The sequence below is a fragment of the Temnothorax nylanderi genome, unplaced genomic scaffold, assembly GCF_030848795.1.
Source record: "Temnothorax nylanderi isolate EJ_2023f unplaced genomic scaffold, tnyl_v1.0 TNYL_tig1169_pilon, whole genome shotgun sequence".
Taxonomy (NCBI): Eukaryota; Metazoa; Arthropoda; class Insecta; order Hymenoptera; family Formicidae; genus Temnothorax; species Temnothorax nylanderi.
Genome location: NW_027250231.1, coordinates 15,128 through 32,983, shown reverse-complemented (window position 1 = coordinate 32,983; position 17,856 = coordinate 15,128). Strand labels below are relative to the sequence as shown.

The 17,856-nt window shown below is 33.0% G+C and overlaps 1 protein-coding gene across 9 annotated transcripts in view; it reads right to left on the bottom strand.

Moving 5' to 3' along the window:
• Positions 1-6: 6 nt before the first annotated feature.
• Syp (synaptotagmin binding cytoplasmic RNA interacting protein) overlaps positions 7-17,856 on the bottom strand; it is a 29,005-nt gene continuing 11,155 nt past the window's right edge. For 3 of the 9 annotated variants that reach the window (XM_071725956.1, XM_071725958.1, XM_071725957.1), the window contains exons 5-13: positions 17,396-17,531; positions 14,044-14,249; positions 13,785-13,934; positions 13,560-13,705; positions 13,307-13,422; positions 10,965-10,979; positions 10,031-10,179; positions 6,088-6,253; positions 7-305 (exon numbers count right to left, since the gene is read on the bottom strand). In XM_071725956.1, the coding sequence (XP_071582057.1) occupies positions 58-305; positions 6,088-6,253; positions 10,031-10,179; positions 10,965-10,979; positions 13,307-13,422; positions 13,560-13,705; positions 13,785-13,934; positions 14,044-14,249; positions 17,396-17,531 (1,332 nt within the window). In that variant the 3' untranslated portion in view covers positions 7-57. The remainder of the gene's footprint in view (positions 306-6,087; positions 6,254-10,030; positions 10,180-10,964; positions 10,980-13,306; positions 13,423-13,559; positions 13,706-13,784; positions 13,935-14,043; positions 14,250-17,395; positions 17,532-17,856) is intronic. The other 6 variants (XM_071725952.1, XM_071725953.1, XM_071725951.1 and 3 more) reach the window with 6 other exon arrangements.

Genomic DNA, 17,856 nt, shown 5'->3' with positions numbered 1-17,856 from the left:
TCATTTATCATGCATTTGTTCGTGCGTATTTTTTTATCACTCACAGGATTGCAGAAGTTAGCTCCACGACTGGTAAGAGTCTTGATACCATTCGTGATCGTCGCCGGAAACACCGCCGAGTGTGCCGGCTCTACTTCCGAAAGCTATGTCACCGCCACCACCACCACTGCCACCATTTACACTCGCCAATCCATATGCATTGCCCAGTGGTTGTTGGGCGAGGGGCTGGTTTCCCCAATTGCTCTGGAAGCGACGCTTAGATTCCCCCTGGTTCTGGTGACCCCCGTCAAATTTTCGTTTACCTGCTGTAAAAAAAATTATCAATATGATAAAACCGATAATCACGTGGAAGAAAATTGAAAAAAAAACATTCATAAATTAAGAAGCACTCTTTTTACCATTGTGTGACACTTGCAAAATATTGCACAAAGAAAAGTGAAGGAAATTTTAAGAATTCTTGTGTTAATATATGTATGTGATGTATTCGTAAAATGTTTATATGTACGGACGTACTGTGATAATTGTGGAGAATAGCACGCCTATGAAAATAAAAAAAAGTTAATCAATATCTTCTATAGACTTTACAAAATTCCAAGAATTATAAACCTTTGAATTAATACGTACGTGATATAAGCACAAAAAAAGTCACTAACCTAGTATTTTATTATTATCAAGTGGATGGGACTTGGGTACTTTGGTGGGAAGATGGATTGGGTGGTTTACTGTAAAATAACATTACATGAACAATTCGTGACAATGTACAAAAGGACAATGTAATTATTTGACAAATTATTATATATGCACTTTGAAAACCTCAGGCTGACCAAAAATATCTGTCATTAACAAATCTGCAAAAAAGAATCAAAATTACGTATCTCCTCAAATAATATAAAATTTAATAAAGACTCTGTAAACACGTAAGCGTGTTAAATATTAAGAGATTATTCTGGATTCACGTCAATTATGTTTAGAATAGTTAATTGTGATTGTTGCATTTGCATTTTGGAAATGAGGAGATAAACGTTCTATAAACATATCGACATTACGTACACGGTACACGTTAATATTAGAATATATTTTTGTATGCAAATACAAAGAAAAGATATCAATATATTGGGAGAAATCGATATATGTACATTGGAAGAAATTGCTATCCTCGATGAAAAAAATTATCCGGAAAGTAATTCTGTCCAGATATTGCGTTTTTTCTTCTTTATGAAGCAATTGGACAAGAGCAAAAATTTACTGGAAAGCAAAAGCGAATATCTAACGAGAGCTTTTTAGCGATGATAACACAGGCTGACGAATTTCGACTTTTTTTTATCCTTAGATCTCAATAGTCGTTTTCAAAGGATTTTAGCGTGCTGAAACCGAATCCGTTGCCTGAATTGCTTTATTACATCAGATTTCGGAGATATCTGGGGTCGAGTTCCGAAAATGGCCGACCTCCGATTTCGATGAAACTTTGTGAAAAGCTTCGTTTTGGGTTAAAATGAAAGCCCTTAAAAGGAATTTTGGCGACTCCTATGATAAAGCCATTTTTTAAGATAAAATGATAAAAAATATAGGGCTGTTCTTCCGAAAATGTCCGTACTCCGATTTAGGTGAAACTTTGTGAATAGGTTCCTTTTAGATAAAAAAGACATATACCAAAAGGATTTTTTTGCGACTCCAAAGTTTAGCAACTTTTTTAACATTTTTGCAAGGGTGGGCCAATAATCAAGCATCTTAATTCAAGCAGTTAGGTATCACGCTGTGAGTTTGTTTAGTTTTATTATGCGGGGGAAGGGGCTCCCCCGCCTATTTGTGTATTGTTTATACACATGTACTTGGGTGAGTATTGGAAGACATAAATGACTAATATATATGTCGAAATAGTTCACGCATACCTACACTTTCCACGCGAGACGAGTTGTCACATGGGTTCGTGGCGCGCTTTACAAGCTCGTTTATATATAGGTATACATACTAGCTTCTGACCTTGATTATTTACATTCTGTAGTTTTTTTGGTAATTATGCATAAAAGGGACATCCTCTTCGATGACCTTGACCTTGACATATGTTGTCAAGGTCACCCTCCTGAGTGACCTTCAGAAGTTTTTAGCCGGCGGTCGTTTTTTATTAAAAAGTTATTAACAAAAAAAGTTTGAAAAATATAGCAATTATTTTAAGTACTGTGAGAGGCATAAACGACTAATATTACGTTTTTTTTTAAAGCAGAGAATACTTTATTTCGCGAGAAAGTCGCTGCTTTACCAAAACACAACATTTAAAGCAGTAAATTGTTGATAAATTGAAGTCTTTTTGTTAAAGCAGAGAATACTTTATTTTGCGAGAAAGTCGCTGCTTTACCAAAACACAACATTTAAAGCAGTAAATTGTTGATAAATTGAAGTCTTTTTGTTAAAGCAGAGAATACTTTATTTCGCGAAAAAGTCGCTGCTTTACTAAAACACAACATTTAAAGCAGTAAATTGTTGATAAATTGTATATTGAATATATGTGAGTATTGGAAGGCATAAATGACTAATATATATGTCGAAATAGTTCACGCATATACTTTCCATGCGAAACGAGGTGCCACATGGGTGGGTGGCGCGCTTTACAAGCTCGTTTACGTAGAGGTGGTATTAAAGAAGATAAAGTTAGTCGATCATCTGTGTAAATATTTGTGACGATATACAATAAACGAGCTTGTAAAGCGCGCCAGGAACCCATGTGATAACTCGTCTCACGTGAAAAGTGTATGCATGAACTATTTCGACATATATATTAGTCATTTATGCCTTCCAGTACTCAAAATAGCTGCTATATTTTTCAAACTTTTTTTGTTTATAACTTTTTAATAAACAATGACCGCCGGCTAAAACCTTCTGAAGGTCACTCAGGAGGGTGACCTTGACAACATATGTCAAGGTCATCGGAGAGGATGTCCCTTTTATGCATAATTACCGTTTTTTTTATCTAAAAGGAACCTATTCACAAAGTTTCACCTAAATCGGAGCACGGACATTTTCAGAAGAACAGCCCTATATTTTTTATCATTTTATCTTAAAAAATGGCTTTATCATAGGAGTCGCCAAAATTCCTTTTAAGGGCTTTCATTTTAACCCAAAACGAAGCTTTTCACAAAGTTTCATCGAAATCGGAGGTCGGCCGTTTTCGGAACTTTATCTGATATCTGTACCTAAAAGTGCCAAAAAGACCATTTTTCGCCTTTTTTAGATTAAAATAACTATAAAACGTATGTGTTAGGCCCATTTTCTCGACGGATTCGAATTCTGAAGGAAAAAATCTATAGAAACCATACGTTATACCTTGAAGATTGATAAAAAAGAGCTCTGAATCCGGAGTTCAAAATACGAGACAAGCTGAAGGTATTTGTATTGGTAGATAGGGCTCTTATACGACATAGAAGTTTAAAAAGAAAAAATGTATAATAGATATGAAGGATGAAAAAACTTATAAAGAAACGTATCAAATGTATGTGAAAAATTAATAAATTTTTCAAAGTAATCTTTACTTTGTAAAATTTAGAAATTTTTCAAGAAGCTTCCTTAACGCTTGGAAAAACTATTGACTTTCTTTAATCCTTTCGGTACGGAGCGACCGGGACGCGAACGGCTCTCCAGTGGCCGAAGCGTCGATCCGCCGATATACGCAATACGCAATTCGGCCGAGAGAGCTAGGCACTCGACGTTCAATGCCTTCAATTATTATATGTAATAAAACTCAATAAAAAAATGTTTTTTTAATTTATTAACAGAAGCATTTCAAGTTGCTCGGCCGCAGTGAGCAGCATGTGGACAGTGACTATAGTCACTCTCCGTACCGAAAGGGTTAATGATATATCACTTCAGACTGCCTTAAACAAGGCAACAAATTCAAGATTTCACGCTGAAGATGCCTTGAGCCATTCGTAGTGGCTCGCAGGTGTAGCGAGGCAGCAACTAGCGCGCGGGTAAAAGCATCATGGAGGTAGGTATAGAATTTTTTAATTAATCTTCAAGATATAACGTATGATTTCTATAGATTTTTTCCTGCAGAATTCGAATCCATCGAGAAAATGAGCCTAACACACGTATCGTTTTATAGTTATTTCAACCTAAAGAAATCAAAAAATGGCTTTTTTGGCACTTTTAGGTACAGATATCTCAGAAACCTGACGTGATCGAGCAATGCAGGCAACGGATTCGGTTTCAGCACGTCAAAATCCTTCGGAAACGACCACTGAGATCTGAGGATCAATTGCAGGTAAAAAGATTCATATGGAAAATGATTATGTGATGCAACAATCTATATAAAATTGCAATTATTACTATAATAGCAATATAGTAGTTGCAAGAAAAGACTTTATATACATTTGCCAAAAACTATCGTAGCAAAATACCTTAGTTAGAATGATAAACAGCGCTAAAATAGCTAAACAATACTATCAGCTTATGTTGTAATATTATAAGTAAGTTACGTCTAAAAGTATGTTACACCACCTTTCAACGTTGTAAAGAATATTTGTATTATTAAGAACTTTTGTATTAATTCCATGAAATCGAATTGAATTAATAAAATAGTACACAGTTCCGGATCTCTTTTACTTTGTTTCTCTCTTTCTCTCTCTCTCTCTCTCTCTCTCTCTCTCTCTCTCTCTCTCTCTCTCTCTCTCTCTCTCTCTCTCTCTCTCTCTCTCTCTCTCTCTCTCTCTCTCTCTACCTCCCGCTCTTGCTCTGTCTCTCTAACATTTAAATGATTAATCACTTAGAAAGACAAATGCCATTTACGGTCCGGACTGGATCTTACATTTAATAGCCTAATAGTATTGCGTAAATTTTATATACTTTTTTCCAAACTCAGTAAACAGCGCGCCGATTTTTTTGTCAGTCTTAAAATACAGCTTTTAGTTACAACAATAAATCCACAAACTTAAATCGATAATCGATTTAAAATGTGATGATAATAAGCATCCTTATTAAAATCACTGTTAAGAATTTATTGCGAAAAATATCATCACAGCCAATATAGAGAGGTTCCAGGTTCGAACCCTGGCTGAGATGATATTTTTCGCAATAAATTCTTAAGGCTTCTGGTCCCTGCTGATGCTGTCCTTATTTAATGAGTCAGAAGCGAGAAATAACATGTTGAAAATTCTTGCATGGTATTTCCAAATAAAAAGATATTTGCACAAAATAACACGAGATCACTTCAACACACTTAAAAAATACTCCGAGTTCTATCCATTTCCATTGACAGTTAATAAACAGTCGTAAAATGAATGTAATACGAAGCTTAACCGTGCACGTTTATGCGCCTGTGCATATGGTTAGGCTTTGCATTACATTCATTTTACGACTGTTTATTAACTGTCAAGGGAAATGGATAGAACTCGAAGTATTTTTGAAGTGTGCTGAAGTGATCTGAAGTGTTATTTTTTGTGCAAATATCTTTTTATTTGGAAATACCATGTAAGAATTTTCAACGTGTCATTTCTCACTTCTGACATAATTAAAATAAGGACAACATCAGCAGGGACCATGAGCCTTAACAGTGATTTTAATAAAGATACTTATTAGCATCAAATTTTAAATCAATTATCGATTTAAATTTGTGGATTTACTGTTCCGATTGGGAGCTGTGTTTTATAATCGACAAAAAAATCGGCGCGCAGTTTACTTAGTTCGGAAAAATATATATATAATTAACGCAATACTATTAGGCTATTAATTGTAAGATCCAGTCCGGACCGTAAATAGCATTTTTCTCTCTAAGTAATTGTATATCGTAATGATCAAGTTTTTCTTATTATTGTTAAATGATTGTTAAATGATAATGTATGTTTTCTATCAAGTAATCAAAGTATCATGTATTTGTCAGAATTTTTCAAAAAAATGTCTTCGTAATATCGTCGTTAACAGAATTTTCACACAATGAAAGCTACAAATACAACGGTATCGATACAAGCTTTCAGATGTGTCGTAATGATTCACGATGTGTGTGTGTGTGTGTGTGTGTGCGCGTGCGCGCGCCCACCCTATGTAATTAAGAATTAAATGTAATCAGTGTAAAAGACGATTTATTGTGGAGATACAGACCATCCTCACCTGGTAAACTTCCCTTGGCGCGGACCCCCCCACGAGCGGCCAGCCGCTGGACCCCACGGGCCCCTGAAGCTGCGGGGTTGCGTCCCCCCCTGACTGGCCCACGGGCTTGCGGGCCACCGATTCGGCCACGTGGCACTACTCCACGGCCACGACCAGCCTACCCAAATAATACATTCAAATTGTTACCCCATAATTGTATAATTATTTGCGTTATATTTACGTTTTATTTAACTTTCTTTTCTCTTTCTTATATATCTTTATGCGTATCTTCTGCCCTATATGTAATTTAATTATGCACAGTATATCAAACAATATTAACACTTAAAAATGTAGTAGTAATAGTAACAAGATACAATAAAAACAAGATCATTCATTGGTATATCGCTGAACGATCGGAGTTTCTCCAATACATATATTGTGCATTTTATTCGTAACTATTTTTGGAACGTATATGTACATTCAAGGCTTTTATATATACATATACATCCATGACGATATAGCGTGAAAAGACGAGTAAATAACAGAAAGAGTGAAAAAAGAAATGACAAAGTTATGGGAAGATGGAGGGAGTGGAAAGGGAGAGGGAGAGGGAGAGGGGAGAGAGAGAGAGGCAAGGAGAGAGGGAATAGAGAGAAAGAAAAAAAAGAACGTGGCAGAAGAGGTAAATCACCTGTAACCAAATCTTTACTAACCACGTTTTTACATACAGCAGTAGGAGTTAGCAGAGTTATCCAATGTAGTAAAGCGAAAAGCGAACTGATTGGTTGGCGTAGGAACTTTTAAGCGACACAAGCTATTGCACTGGCAGCTAAAACAAAATTCAACCAAAAGGCGTATTATATAAATAAGCGGCGCAGCATTGTTAAAAAGCGTTAAAACAAATGTGATTTAAGCGTAGGCTATGATTTTTATGTACATGGATGTGAGGACGATGGGAGGCCAAAGCGAGAACTGCAAAACATGTTCACTGGTGCTATATACGGGGGACGCAATCCTCTCTATTCCATCTATCTCCGTGGTCTTTACTATACCTATGCATAATTCAGTGTACAAGTAATAAAATATCATTAATAAAGTATTATTAATCGTCACGTGACACATACGATAAACCATTTGCGGTTCATTGATTCGAATGACGTTTATCACTCCTTAATTCCAATACTGCTGTTCATAATTTGCGATGAACTTTTCCTCCTGTTTGATAAAAATCAAATTGGCATGTTGAATTGAGTAATTTTTTTAAGTCAAAACGATCCACGTATACGTATACGCTCTGGTAATAACCGCATCATCTCTTATGAACAAGTAGAGCGAATTAAATTGAACAAAAAAGTCTTCTTCTATCATTTTGCGATTTTCGTAATAATTAATGAAAATTTAATTAATAAAGATCTACAAATGAGCGTACATCAAAACGGTAGCGGACTAGAGGACTTTGCTATTCGATTTAATCTACTCTACCCGCCTACAAGAAACGATATGATTATTATCGGACACTCTGTATGTAGCGCATATGACTTATTGAGTGACTGTTCTTTAAATACAAGATATGCACAGTAAGGAATTGATTTGAATTTTTCCCTACAAGAAACTGAATTAAAGAATCCGATACATACAACGCATACAAATCACGTTATCGTTTACACACAGTTATGTTTAATAATACAGAAGAAAACTGAGAAGAAAATAAAGTGACGTTAGGGATCTCAAGTCAGAAATAAATATTCTTGAATTAAATAAGAATGGAGAAATTCTATTCTATTCGCCATCGTTAAGACTCCTGGTCCTTGAGCCGAGAACTCCGCGGTGACGGTGGCGACGTAGCATAGCGGTAGAAATAAGAATTCTGTGTAATAGAGAATTCTGTCCTTTGTGACATGTTGACAACCCTATTTTGTCGTGCGTACAATTTCCTTATTATTCGTTCTGTACTCGTGCTATAATGTTTAACGTATTCGTGAAACTCATACAATTGATCGAAAAGTAAGATTTGCAAGGAATACATATGCGGAGGGCCATTTCCGACTCCTTTCGATAGTCGTCAAACGGCTTGTTTTCCCGTATGTTTAGGCTTCGTTTTATGGTTGTTTGTTTATTGTCGAGGGAAAAGTTTTCGGTCAATTTTAGAAGTGTTCTGAAACGATCTATAATAATTTTATATCGAAATGCCTTTTTATTTGAGAATGGCACACACGACAAAATAGGATCATTTCTCGCCTCGATAGCAAGAAATTCAATATGGCCGCCGTGATTACCCAGTAGGTCCTTAATTCGAATTAAATTTTTCAAACAGAGAACGTAGATGAAAATTTCTTTTTACTACAAGGAAATTTATTAAAAGATAAATATCTCTGTATCATTTTTTATTAAAAGAAAATATATTCGGTAATGCGTAAGACAAAAAAAAGGTGTATACGATGACGATCTGATAGTAAAAATTTATGAAAGAAAAACAAGAAAATTGATGTGTAAGAAAAACATGATAAATGAGTCGGATCGTGCAAATGTTATAAAATGAAAATGATAAATAAGGAACATCTAGAAGAGACTAGTATATACTTTCTCGAGAAACGAACGAAATCGTCGAATGCGATCGGAATCACGTTCAAAAGAAATAATTAAAAAAAAACAAAATTAATGTTAGAGGCGCAAGATAATTCGAAGAAGATTCTCGTTTGCCTATTTCTCCTCTAAATTAACGAGATTATAACTATTATATGTGTACATCATATAGCACGGGGAATATAGCAACACCAGATAACATGTAAGAAACCTAAGTGCACATGTGTTATCGCAATAGCGAGACTGCCAAGAGAAAAAGTTGATCGCAATATAAAAATATAATAAAAATTAAACATAAAATAATTTTTTTTTCGCGCAGGGCGCCCATACGCTCCCTTTTTTCATGTTTGGATAACCCTGCAACTTGACATAGAAAGTGTAACATCATATCCGAGCCACGAGACGCAACGTCGCTCTACAAAAAAAAAAAAAAAAAAACAGATTACTCGTACATAGAGACTGGAATATAATAAAAGACAACGGCGACATATAAAAAGTCCTGTACACTGCTTTCTGCCTACATCTGGAATTCTCCTGAAGCTGCGCTAGAATAATTATGGCGGTGGAATAATATTAGGGGATCCTGCAACACTATATAAAATGTGCGATCTTCTTCCTTGGGAGGATTTACAGACATTTGTCTTCCGTTTTTTATTCTGTAGTCTTTCCTGTCTTTTCTCTTTTTTTTTCTTTCTTTTCTTATATGATATTTGTAATATGTTCCCTAATTTAGTTTAAATTGCTTTTCCCGGCTGTATTTTGCTTGAAAATTTAGAATGGGTCTACCATGGCTCAGATATGATTTGCAAGCAATTTGAAAGTGGCAATGTGTTCGGATTACAAGGTCTAATCTTAGTATCGAAGCCTTGATGTTAGTATAGTCTACATTCATATAGGGTCTAATAAATACAATAACATTCATAGTGCGCTCTTAATGGCATTTTCTCCTGCCCCCCTCTCTCTCTCTCCCGCCTCCCTTCCCCTCCCCTCCTTTTCACCTCTCCCTCTTTCTCTCTCTCTCATCTTGGATTTATTAGAAATTTTAAAGCTCAGACAAGTACTATACTGTGAATATGATGCATTTAACATTATAAAATCAGGATTATATTAAGATGTACATCTCCCTGCGTTAATAATGATTATAGTAAAGCTAGCGCATACTCAATTAGCCAACGTTAATTTACACGCTCAGACAGAGAAAATATATGGACAGATATATTGATCTGGACGAAAAATTGAAGAGAAATACGATGTATTAGGAAAATCCGCGAACACTGTGCCACAGTCAAACTACTGCTGGTATAAAAAAAAAAGTAATAATGATTTCAGGAACGAAAACGACTTTTTAGAACCATTAAAAAAGGCGACCCACCGGTTGAGGCTGCCTGCCTCTCCCTCTGGCAGGCGGCGGAGGCGGCGCATAATCGAAATAGTAATCTTCGTATCGATAATAGTCATCGTAATAGGGATCACTGTAGCCACCTCGATAATCCCCATAACCGTAATAGTCGTAATCATAATCTATAAAAACACACATTACAAATAGACCCAAATTTAGCCACGATATATCCAATTGACAACTTACTCAGATATAATAATACTATCTCAATATTATAAGAAAGGCATGCCGGGAAAAGATAATTTCGAAAATGCCAATATAATAGAAATAAAAGAGAAAGAAAAACAATCGTATATCGAGAATAAAAATATTTGTGCGGAAAATATGGTCTTCGACAAAAAGAAGAAAATAATTGTAAAAACACTCAGTATATACAATACCGCACAAAACTGCGTAGTGATTACTCTACCACCATCACATTTCCTGAGATAGAACATTGCAAGGCCATTCGAAAATTTCACATTTATTCCAGACAGAATATTACTGGAGCTTTAAAATAATCCTATTCAATAAATAAATAAATAAATAAATAAAAGTATCTATTACAAATATTAAATAATAAATATAAAAGAATAACTTAATTCAGCAATAAAATGTCATTTAAAAATACGCAGATTCCTATCATTTCTAATCTTCAAAATTTTATCAGAACATTTATTGCTAGACATTTATAAAACCGAGGGAAAAATGTGAATACCCTACAATTTAGAAAATATTTAAAACGGTAAATTGTAAAAAAAAAAACAAGTTTGTAGACTTCGGTAGAGAAGATTAATTTTCGATGACCTCACAATACGAGTATGTATTTAAATTGGGCATTTAAGTTAACATAAAAAGGAAGAAAATACACAGTACTACTTATAATACTTTACAACTGTTGCATTCATCATTCATCATCACGGCTTACCTATTTCCTGGAGAGCTGTAAACAGATTTTTGAATTGATGATGCATCGTACTAGGTATACAAGGTTCACACACGCTCACGTAAACACAAATAAATGAAACAAAATTATATAAAAACAGTTTGACTTAGCGATGCAAGTGATATTCTGCACTACCACGAAATAATTCTCACTGGGGCACCAAACAAAAATACAAAACAGATAAGAAAATATACATGCAATTATCTTCTGGTTAAAAAAAAAGAAACAGGTATCACACAGGAAGTGGTAAGGCAATAAGGTGTTCATATTACACAAAATGCTAAGTACATATCTAACATACATATATGCTTTCATATACGTGTGTGTGTGTGTGTGTGTGTGTAGGGGAAAGTGCTGTACCTTGGGGGTACAGCTGTACGTTGGAACACTCCGTCATAACCGAATGGTATTCGCATCTGGCGACAGCATCTGGTGCCAATTGTTGAGTTATTTGATAATCTCTTTAAATCTGTAGTTTTGTATTGTTGCGATTATTTACATGTAAGTTATGTTGACTTTTGTATTTTATGACGTTTAAGGTACCGTGACAATACACTCAAAATTTGGTATTCTAAATCAACGTGAAAACATCCGACTATTTACGGTTACAGGTTAAAAACTTTTGGATAGTTCTGTCCCTCACACACAGAACAAAAGACTATTCTGTTATTTTTCTCCTGCAATCGCTTCTTTACGTCAAATAATCGCGAAAATCGAGATCTATTTATTATTGTATTTCTAAATCTAAACGGTCAATAATTTCGGTTTTTTTTTTACTAGTATTCCTAAAGTGTCCTTCTACTATATATCCGTTTTTCATCACTTTCTTAAGATTCGTTCTAATTATTAAAATTCAAAAATGAGATTTTTGTATGCTTTGTGTATGCAATATTACAAAAATGCAATTTTTGATAGCGATTATCTCGCGTTCGGGACGGTCAATTACTTCTAATTTGTACAGACGTGTAGATACCATATTTATTAACATATAGTAAAATTTTTAAATTTTTCTTATGAATTGCGATTTACGGACTACCTTAAAATAAACGTTATTGAAATTTGTACTGTGATTTTTGTAATTTTTTATAATAAAGATATTGTTATCAGCCAAGGATAGTAAGAATGTGTCAAATATGTAGAATAATGTAGTAAATTATTTATAACCTCATTTCTAACCAAGATACAAAGGGAAAGAGTGTTCCAAGGTACATTAAGCTGTGCATTAAAACAAAATTTCCAATTGTAAAAAAAATTGCTGTATTCTTTTACTAGATAGTAATAAAAATTTGGGTTTTTTTGGATACTAAAAAATATATATATGTACTTTAATAATATATTTTTTTCAAAATGTTTTAATTAAAACTGTGGCTCAGAAAAATTAAAAAACTTAAAAGTGTTCCGAGGGGTACAGCACCTTCCCCTATATATATATATATATATATATATATATATATACTCCGTCCACAGTGAGAGATCATAGTTAAATCGGACGAAAACTCGTCCATTTCGTGCAAGTCTCTGCCCACAGAACATCTATTTACGTATATGGTACGCCCCACATGCTCTAGGAATTTACCCCCACTTTGATCACCTATGCGCAGAACCAACCGTGATCTCTCGTTGGACGAAGTATATATATAGAACTATTTAATATATCTACTAAATATTCTCAATTACAGATAAAGAAAAATCAAATAAAAATTATACAAAAATAATGTATAACATAAAATAATAATAATTATAAAATATAATATAAAAATTATGTATATAAAATTGTATCTTCTCATAAATTTAATATACCTAGCAAATAAACTACGTATAAATTAATTGATATATATTAATTTAACATATTATAACATTTTATATAACATTTTATAATTTTTTACGGCAAAACTTCTATAATTTCAATAAAAAACTATAATTAATGACTTATTAATTTCCTAATCCTTCTTATCATGTACGAAATGTAACACAATTTTGATATATCATATGATATATCATATTAGTTTTAATAGCTACATCTATTTTTAGTATCATCTCGATATATATTATTTAATATCCTATAGTCCAAGCAGTAGTAAATAATTCAATAGTGATTCATAGATATAGATAAGAGAAATATTTTACGTTTAAATAGAAATTGTTACTGCTTAAAAAAAAGAAAAAATTATACAAGCACATGTATATCAATATGTGTATCAATATAAAGGATCATTGAAATTTTTATTAGCACGAAAATTAAAGTTGCTGTTCTGTTAGGCTAGAGAAAAATACACGAAACAATGCAGCAAAAAGAAAAGAAAAGAATCGAAATTGATACTAACCATAATCGCCTCGTCCCATTTGTCCACGCATACCTGCACCGGTGCCCCGAGGTCCCTGTGTAGGACCACGAACTGGCATTGGTCCTCCCATCATACTCGGATGAGACGGAGATCCACTGTAAAAGGAAAAATTCTATAACGCCTTTAATTCAAATTCCAGTCAGATAAAAAAATAAAGCAATTAAAGGTGGAGTATAATGATACACAAATGCTACAAATTAATTAAAAGTAAATATAAATATCGATAACTTACCCGCCTCTACCCTGTAACATTTGCATCATTCGTCTTTCCCTGGCGCGCAGCATCTCTTCCTTCTTCTTTTTATCGGATGGTGGTTTTGCTAACGAAACTTCTATGTGGGATCCACCCATTTCCTTACCATTTAATTCGTTCATTGCCTTAAGAAAACGCATATGTATATTTAAAATAGACTAGAAATTGATTGTTCAATTAAGTGTAACTTGAGATATTTTTTACCTTAACAGCATTATCTCTATCTTCAAAGTGTATAAAGGCATAATCCTTGATTTTTTTCACTCGCTCAATTTTGCCATATTGTTCAAAACTTTCCTTCAGCTTCTCTTCAGAGCAATCTTGCGTCAAATTTCGTACGTAAAGCACACGTACCTGAAACAGAACGATTTTATAATAATGTGTTTAATTAATGTAAGAACTAAAGAATGGCATAATGATAACAATAATTAATTATAAATTAATCATAATATCACTCATTTACTTTGGACATAGTTTGTTCATCTGGTTCTTCTTGAGGATCAGCCCAATCAACAATAATATCACATCCCCAAACTTTGATACGTCCAGTGCTCAACCTTCGCTTGGCTAAGGAAGCTGCTTTGTGAGATTCGTATTCCAAAAAGCAAAAACCTCTATTCTTCTTTTTGTCATCTGGTGAGCTGTAGATGATCACCTCTGTCAGACCAGCTATATGTTAAAAAAACCATACGAAAAGCAGGTGAGATTTACTCAAACTTAATAAGATACTCGCAAAATTTTAAGAACGCTACTATATATGATAAAAAAGAAAAATGGTATCAAAACAAAATATAAATTCAAGCAGCTATTATGATTTTATATACGATGTTTGCCGTAAAAAATTTCTATTATATTTTCAAGTAAAATAATAAATTATATTATTAATCTTAAATATTCTACAAATATTTAAAATATTCATATAAATTATATCTTATTATAATAATCATTTTATTATAGAAAATAATTATTATAGATTATTTTATATTATTATATTTTTAATAACTACACATAATATGTAAAAATATTGTTATAAAAATGTATGCTGTTATATGACTTTTGATTTTTTACAACAAAATATCTATATTACTTCATATGCAGCACAAAAATATTATTTAACAATAATAAAACTAGATAAAGACAAAAAACTGTATATATAATTACATTAATATGTGTCAGACGCTACATTAATCTGCAAGATTCCTAAAGCACTTGAATATACATATCTTTGCAATATGAAAGTACTTTATCAGATTGTTTATCAAATCTTCTCTAGATATTATCATTAGTATTTTTTTATAAATTATAAATGTTTTTTTATTTATTTACACATTTAAGAACAAACACATTTAAAATCTAAAAAAAAAATCAAGCTTTAAAAAACAAATGTATTAAGTAAAATTTCATTAAAAGAATTATCCCAGGATTAAATATAAAGGAAAAAAACAAAAAAAGACTGCTTCACCAAATGTTCACACACAATCTATGTCATAATAAAATTTTAAATAAAAAACTACAGAAAATCAAGATTAAAAGAATAGAAAAAATACAGACACTATTAATAACTACAAAGAGAGAGATTGCAAGCTCTAAATTCTGTAGAACACGTTTAATATATACATATGTTCTTTATCACTTTTACTAAATCTGCGGTTTTTTTTTTTAAATTTGAGAGGATTATTTGATTCAAAAGGCATATAAATATTATTAAGTAGAATAACTTTCATGCTATTAGAATTCTCATGCATTACAATGATTCAATTACATGTACATAAAGAGATCGACATTTTGATATTATATATTATATATCCTTCATCTCTCTGTCTTTTAATCCTAAGATATGGGAATGTCATTCATATCTCCCGATCTGATTTCACTCCGATTTAACCGACAGATCTTTTCTGAAGTAGCAGTAAAAGTACTGAAAGATTGTCAAATAAGAAGCAATTTAACAATTTCCACGAGGCAACTTAATTAATCCGACATCATCTCTCTGAACTTTTATTTTTCAGAGTTATTTTTCTCTCCTTCCTCTCAGTTTAAAACTTATAGTACTTGGATAACAAGGCATCTTATACATATCTTGAATCAAATGTAAGCAAAAAGCTGATTTTACATGTACTAAAATCATAAAGTAGAACAAAGTAATTTTTATAATTACTCACTAATTTTATTAATATGTATAGAAATATAATTTATTTATAATAATTTATTCATTATTCATTAAATAAACCAATTCTTTAAGTTCCTTGGCTGTCAATTATACCATCTATTATATCAAACAAAACATTTGGAAATAAAATGCTTAGATGCCTTGCATCGTTATATCAATTGTTCTTTTAAAATTAATTTTTAAATCATCTCTATGTGAATTTAATAACTCAAGGCGATTTCCTTTATCATCATTTTTATATATATTAATCTCCTCTCTGTGTCCATATACTAATGTTACATGCAAGAATCCTATGCACATACATACAAAATATAATAATGATAAGACACATTCATTCAATCACACTGATCATTCTTTTCTATCATATTTACATTTATTTTATACAAAAACAATGTTTTTCTTTTCACATTAAATTTACCATCTGAAATTAAGACAAGAAGAAAACAATGTTTTTCTTTTCACATTAAATTTACTATCTGAAATTAAGAAAAGAAGAAAACAATGTTTATCTTTTCACATTAAATTTACCATCTAAAATTAAATTTACCATCTGATATTTTCATAAAAAATACACAATTATTCATTCATAAAATGTGAATGTTACGTTTCTATCTTAATGCGTATACTAATATATTCGTATGCTTAATATTGTGTATAAAAGATAAATGTATATTTTCCATTTCAAAACGTAAATAAATATATATAAATAAAGTAAAACCTTTAACATTTCATAATTATGTATAAATAAAAGAATCAATGAATAATATACTGGCTACTATAAAATTTGCATTCCAACTTTGAATTTTGTGTCCCAAAACCAAGTACTCGTAATTTTCCAAAACTGTATAAAGTACCCCCCTCCTCTTTCCCCCTTTTCCCTTCCTCTTTCTCTCTCTCTCTCTCTCCCCCTCTCCCTCCCCCTCTCCCTTTTCTACTTGCACGTTTTATGTATGATGTATATGTAAGTTTCTAGTTTGTACGTAGGTACTGTAGGCACAACCGTGTACAAAGGTTGGATAGATGTGTGTGGTGTGTGTGTATGTATGTGTGTGCGTGCGTGCGTGCGCGCGCGCTGGTACATGCATGTAAATAGATGAATGGCAGGCTAATGGATGAACGAATGGACAGATGGATGGACGGACAAATAGAAGGATGGATGGATGAATCAATGAATGGAAAAGCGCGCACGCATTTGTGTATGTATGTGTGTGTGTGTGTGTGTGTGTGTGCGCGTATCAAATAAAATAGCAGTATAAACTCGATTGGTTGTAGGACACAATTACGATTATCTATATATTGCAACTGTGCATGTTTTACAAACAAAGTTATTAGAAATGAAAATGAAGGAATTATATGGTGAGAAGAGTTCACATTTGGCTTATAAATAAATTGTTCAGCGTTACCAAACATTAACGATATTTTCAAAAATCAATAATAAAAATTTTGTTTATTTGAGTACCAATTCACAAGGTTTTTGTTTCACATTTATGCAAGAGGGCTGGATTTAACCCACCAGGCACCTCTGTTACCGACTAAAGAAAAACACCTGATTCGTTATAAGATGATTAAATTTTTATCCCATCATCTCTCCTAGAGAACTTCCATTGGTTACTGCTTGCTGATTTAAGGACAATTGTCAACTTACGTGCGTGCTTTGTAAACTCTTCGAACAAGTCATCTCGGTCTCGATTCTTTGGAATATTTCCCACAAACAAGCGGTGATTGTTATAAGATACGGTAACACCAATCTTTTTCCCTTTCCGAATCTCATAATCATTCAGCTGTAAGAATAATGTGGAAGGAACGTGCCAATTAAGCTTGCCATTTATGATTTCACCTGCTTATTGGCTGTCTGAACATGGGATTTCATGAAGTGTCCTTTGAGGAAAAGGGCGATTTGAGGGTGCGAGGAAGGGGGAGGATGGAGAGATTTTATATAAAAGGACCAAAAGCGTTATTCGAAGGATCACGGGCATTTGATAGTTTGAGAGGATCGATATCATACAAGGTGGGAGGGAGTGCCTGTCCGTTTGTTAGCGAGCCAAACGCCCCAGCGGTCCACGCAAATCTCCCATACCCCCAAAGCTTAGACTTAGTAATGAATCA